This window comes from Rhizopus microsporus (genome assembly GCF_002708625.1).
Source record: "Rhizopus microsporus ATCC 52813 unplaced genomic scaffold scaffold_41, whole genome shotgun sequence".
Taxonomy (NCBI): Eukaryota; Fungi; Mucoromycota; class Mucoromycetes; order Mucorales; family Rhizopodaceae; genus Rhizopus; species Rhizopus microsporus.
In genome coordinates, this window is record NW_019671956.1 from 33,840 (window position 1) to 39,767 (window position 5,928).

Here is a 5,928-nt window from a genome sequence, read left to right on the forward strand (position 1 = left end):
TACGTGCGGTAGGTGCCTTTGGTCCAAACAACTTCTTTTTATACCTCCTAACTGTCCTGGGATGTACACCAAGTTCACTAGCAATATCCTCTGGTGTTCTATTATTCATCAGAGCAGACTTGATATTATTCTGTGTATCTTCAGGTAAAACACGAGGCATACGTAAGAAAATTTTCGTAGGATATAGGGAGAAAATGATTAAAAAAAAGAATGTATAAACGAAAGGCAACAACGCCCATTATATATTATTTATTACTGGAACGTGGATGGCTACAATTGAGATTGGTATGCATCTTAATTACAACTATCATTCCAGCGTGAATTAAGAGAGTCCGGAATGTTGTCCAAAATTGCAGTTTGGACCGTTCAGATTCCGACCACTAATGTAGACATTATTCGTTCATTTTCGGCGATTGGTTCGCCAAATTTTGAAGAAATACTCCGTCCATTGTTGCCATTCAAACATATTGATAATATCCTGAGGAGGCATTCCCTTAACGATATACGCTCCATTATGTGTGTTTTTCGAAAAGGTTGTCCATAAATTTTCACCTAGTGTACTTCCTCCTTCAGCATTAACGGCAGATTTTCCTCTTCATTTTCCACAAAATGCAACAAAGAGATTCTGTACTTTTTGGCAATTTCATTAGGCTCATTATCAGCACAAGGAAGCAGTCCTAAAAATTTTGGTTAATCCCATTGATATATTTCAACTTACACATAGTATGCTTTAGCATTTTACCACTCCTCATCGAAAAATCCCAAAAGCTGTCTTTATCTTCATCAAAATAACAATTTTCTCGCATTGCATTTTGTTCCACAATTAAAAGATTATTATGAGTGAATAGCATATTTATATAATAGAAAAATGAATAAATAAATATAAATAAATATAAGTAAAAATGAATAAATACAAATAAAAATAAATAAAATAATATATAAAAAAATTAAATGCTTAAATTATTCATATCGTTTGTTGGGGTCCTGCCATTGGCATCCAAGAATTCTGCTTCCATTTCTTCATTTAGTTCTGCTTGTATGATGCCGGCAACGTCCGTGACGTCTTCCAAATCATTGCTTGCCACAAGGTTTGCAAGACATTCGCTATTGTAACGCTTACGTTTTGCTTGTCTTTCTTGTAAGCTGTTTGGGACCGTTTTAAAAGCAAATTGTACTGCTTCAAATGGAATTTCAGTTCCAATCGTACGGTCATGCAAGTTCTTCAGTTCTTGTTTACAAGCCTCCAAGGAGGCCAGACCTTTTGCATATTTGTCACTTGCTGACAATACGGCATGATTATTTATTACGTGCTTCAGTAATTTATACTTCAAGAAACAGCTTTCATCATCTGACGCATTGTAAGTATTTCCTTGATAAATAATGCTATCACAATAAATGCGTTTCGCCACTGCTGGATATCCGTTTTTGTTTTCATATGGCCGAATGCTCATAAAACCTAAATTGATAGTAATTTCAGTTACAGTATTTTAAACGTGATTCTCCTTTATTACCACTTAATCTAATTCGGTCATTAATATCTAATGATATCAGACGATAAATTATGTTTGCATGTTTAATAATAGCAGTATAGAAGACACCATCATCTTTGATGGTAAGTGTAGTATTAAGCTTTTTGTCAGCAGTAAATCTTACTACAGGCTTTTCGGTTAATATCGCATCAGTTAGAGTAGCAGACAGCATTTTAGGAAGAAAAGCAGCAAAGCAAAAAAAAAATTATGCAAACGACACTTTAGTACCATGACATTGAAATCCAGCCTCAGCTCGTCCCTGGGCTAAATGCGGCGAGTGAAATCCAGCTCGTCCCTGGGCTAAATGTGCCGAATGATATCCAGCTCGTCCCTGGGCTAAATCTAATTTAAACCTCCACTTCTCCCTAAGCTAAATGGCTGTACAAAGCAGACTTTGGTATATTATGAAAATGAAATCCCGCTCGTCCCTAGGTTAAATCTATTTTAACGCTTTATTTGTCTCTAAGGTAAGAGCCACGCGTAACAGAAAAAGAGGATATGCTTCTATGGCTTAAAAAGACAAACTGAAGAAACCATTAATATTGCTTTAGGTCATTGACAAAGTCTAACGCCAAAGTATCAAATCCTATTGACAATTCATCTGCAGTTGTTCTTGTAAAGAAGATTTGTCTACCATCCCTTACGCGTGAACATGCAACATAGAATTGCCCTTGCGACTTAAATGGCCGCTTCAAACTTATGACCACGCCATGATCCAAAGTCAAGCTCTGTACCTTATGGATAGTTGCAGCAAATGCTACGGCAAGAGGAAGCTGCGTGCGAGAGCAAGATGTTCGATAGACTTCCGTTGTGGTATACTCTATTGTCCTATGCTGGCCGTCAGCAATTCTTCTAACAACTACAGATTGTTCTTCCTCAACGTTTACGATAATGCAGTGAGTACCATTTACCCAACCATTTTCTACATCCAAATTCTGCAGTAGTAGTACAGGAACACCCTTCTTCAACACCATCTGTTTTGCTCTTCCTGTTTCACGTAGTATCGACTGAGGACCGACATCAATGCTACGATAGCAGCGAGCCTCTCCTACAATCGAGTTACTGCATAAATCATTATATTGCCGAACTTCAGCCCTTGTAGGAAACAGACGGAGATAGGTGTGATCTAATTCTGAATCTAGTCTCTTGCGATCATTGATAAATTTTATCACTGACGCATCTGTCTCCATCAAACGCAATTTCGATAGAAATTCCAAAAACTCTCGATCATCATGATCCACTCGCTGGTGCACATTCAGAACAAATGACATTGCATAGGCTGCCAAGTAACTTTGGAAAAAATAACCTTCTTTCTCTACTGTGACAGGTGGAAGTTGCGCAACATCGCCAAAACAAATCACAGGAATGCCACCAAAAGCATGACCTACACCTAATACCTCACAAAGGCAACGCGATAATCGCTCTAAAAGGGCTGCGCTTACCATAGAGACCTCGTCAATCATCAACACCGTTCTTTCATGGCTTTTAAAAAAATCTTCCAACCGGGTTGGGTTATAGATATCTTCATTCAATGTTAGGCCAAAGAATCTGTGAATTGTTTGGCCCCCTGCTGTATATGAAGCTACGCCAGTCGGAGCAAGTACCACACTTTTTACACCTTGTTGCTCAAAGAAAGCAGATAAAACTTTTAAAAGAAAGCTCTTTCCGGTACCAGCTGCTCCAAAAACAAAATAGAGATTTCCAGCCGTTGCCATATCCGTTGTTAGGCAGCTGAACACACGTCGTTGCTCATCATTCAATCTGTCGACCATTGCTGCCAAATGTGTAATAGGATCATTAAGAGCTCCTTCTGCAATTCGTTGCTCCTCCTCATTGGTAATGGTTTCATCGATTCTAATATCAAAAAATGATATCAGTAAGATACCCATATATACATCAACTATACCTTCTAATATTTTCCAAGTTTTCCGCAGTCATGGTAAAATACTCGTCTTCACATATTGCATAGAATATTTCTTTCCAGCTGTCATACTCATCTTGCAATTGCTCAAACCTCTGCTTCAACATGGGATAATGCAAAACCACCTGCTGATAGAAAAATGGTTCACCTTCACTCTGTGCATACAGATGTGTACGATAAAAAGGGAGATTGCGCCTCATTGAACGACATTCAAACCGACGACCAAAGTAATCAGTGCATTGTTTCGGGATATGCTTTTCCAACTTTGTGTGCCATATCAGCGGTTCTTCTTGCCCGATGCTTGAGCGTGCATTAGTTCCTAGCACTACTTCTCCATTCTCATTATCAAATACCTCAGCATCTCCTTCAGATTGCAGTATTTTGTAAACTGTAAAATATTCTCCAATAGTTAAGTGTTCAAGTTGGTGATGGCGCGCGAGGTATCGTTTCACATGGGTATTGTTAAAGATATCAGTGGAGTCTTCTGGTAAGTCAACGAGCTTTTCTTTTTTTTTAAGCTGACGTCTCTCATCCATACCGGGGAATGTTGTAGAGATAAAAATAACTCCACGACTACTCTGATGCTTATGTAGGCCGAGAATAAAGAAGGATGCATCAATGGAAGACACGATTCTCGCCGCAAAGTGTTCTTGTGTTGTCTGCATATGACACTCCATTTCCACCTCATCATCTCCAACTTTGCTCATGTACTTGGCCAAATAACCAACTACACGATCACCACTATTAATCTGTATGTCCATACTACTCTTCATCAGCTTTAGTAAGTATGGATTATAACTATTCACCATCCCATCGATTGGTGATCTCCTGTATAATGTGCGCTTGTCTTCGCCTTCAAAACGTGCCTCTGAACATGGTGCCTTTGGGAATCCAAAACGGCAGGCCCGTTTTTGTTCATCTCGCAAACAGTACGGACCACACCTGTGAATTTGAAGCCTTGTTACAAGCTCGTATAACTCCCGATCATGGCTGCGATGGGGAATTTGTGCTACTACCAGATCATGGATAGTCAATAGTTCATCCGCTGCCTTCCCCGTCCAAAGTATCATATGGATATGAGGTCTTCCTCTATCTTGAACCTCCATCGTCCAGCTCCAATCAACAACACCACCAATTTTTCGGGCGAACGGCTAAATAATGAAATGATTACATACCTTCAACAGCTCATCTACAGTTACTTAACTTACCCCTTTCTTCACATATTTATTTAGCAGCTCTTGCATCAAACGCTTAAAATGCATACTGAATACAACTGGATCAACCCATGGCGGTTCACCATCTAGTAAATGTCGATATTCTGGCGCGAAATCATTACAAGTAAACGTCAGAAATAGCTGTGGTGGACCCAAATGATCACACATTGCTTGTAGATTTAACCTATGTCGTCGTTTGTAAGCATACGATGACCTCACGGTATGTGGCACCAGAGATACCATCGACCGGTTGTACTTTTCGCCATCGAAAACGTCACTGCGATGATAGGTTTTATCTGGCTTCACCAGGACTACATGCCGTTGGGCAGAGTGTATATTTTTCTTTTCAATCGCATCCATCATAAAAAATAAATATTCTGGGCTTCTACCGAATCGTCTATCTGCAAGTAATAATCTATGCTTGGCATACTTTCCCAATGTTTCGTACTTATTCGCTATGGCATAACCACCCTCGGATTCTGGTTTGTCGTTACTGGCATCTTTCGCAGCAAATGTATAGTAACCACAACCATTACCATACAAATACGGAAAGAGTAACACCAAAATGTCAGCATGATCTCTAAACCTTACGTCCGTATCTCCTAAAGCGCCCAGTAATACGTCTTGAAATTCCTGTTCGCCAGCATTTGGTGGAAGATCGTCAATTGGCATAATATAATTAGCGGGCCATGATTCGTCGTTAAGAATTTCTCCACTTTTAATAAGCTTCTTCAAATTCACTTGTCTGTACAAATCACGCATTTCGTCGTTCAGATACTGATTGATGCGAGGAATCAAATCACATAAGCTTCTCAAACAGTTCCTTACTTTATTAGTATTAACTACGCGATCCAAATTCTTGATATACGGCATCCCTAATGTACCACCGTACACAATTTCACCAAATTCTAGATTATGCTCAGTCCACATACTGTAGTTACAAAAACCTGGACAACTTTTTCGTATTTTCACCTTTTCCTTTCCTATAATGGTGGCGTTTGCTTGTATTCAGGCGACAGTCTTAGTGTACGTTGCACTATATGTAGACATGCTATATTTCAAAAAAGAGCGCAATCTATCGAGGCATTCGCCAACAGCGCTCTAAAATCTCCGCGTGGTCGGCATTTTCAAATTCAGAATTCAGCTGTTAAATTTTAAACTTCACATTCCTCTACAGTAACACAAGGTATTTCAATACTATACATTCCAGCCAAAACTACGATCATTCTAGTGCTGAATTGCTATATAAACTGCGCTGTTTCTC

The 5,928-nt window shown here is 39.2% G+C and overlaps 2 protein-coding genes across 2 annotated transcripts; both read right to left on the reverse strand.

Annotated features, from left to right (window-relative positions):
- Positions 1-947: 947 nt before the first annotated feature.
- On the reverse strand, positions 948-1,701 carry RHIMIDRAFT_316883 (uncharacterized protein; the record flags this gene model as incomplete). The annotated part of the gene is made up of 2 exons (XM_023615083.1): positions 948-1,456; positions 1,512-1,701. 2 exons carry the CDS (start codon positions 1,699-1,701, stop codon positions 948-950), a joined length of 699 nt encoding a protein of 232 aa, XP_023460983.1.
- Positions 1,702-3,940: 2,239 nt separating this feature from the next.
- Positions 3,941-4,130, reverse strand: RHIMIDRAFT_277238 (uncharacterized protein; the record flags this gene model as incomplete). The annotated part of the gene is made up of 1 exon (XM_023612676.1): positions 3,941-4,130. A coding segment is annotated over one exon (185 nt), but the record flags the coding sequence as incomplete, so codon positions are not given.
- Positions 4,131-5,928: the final 1,798 nt, after the last annotated feature.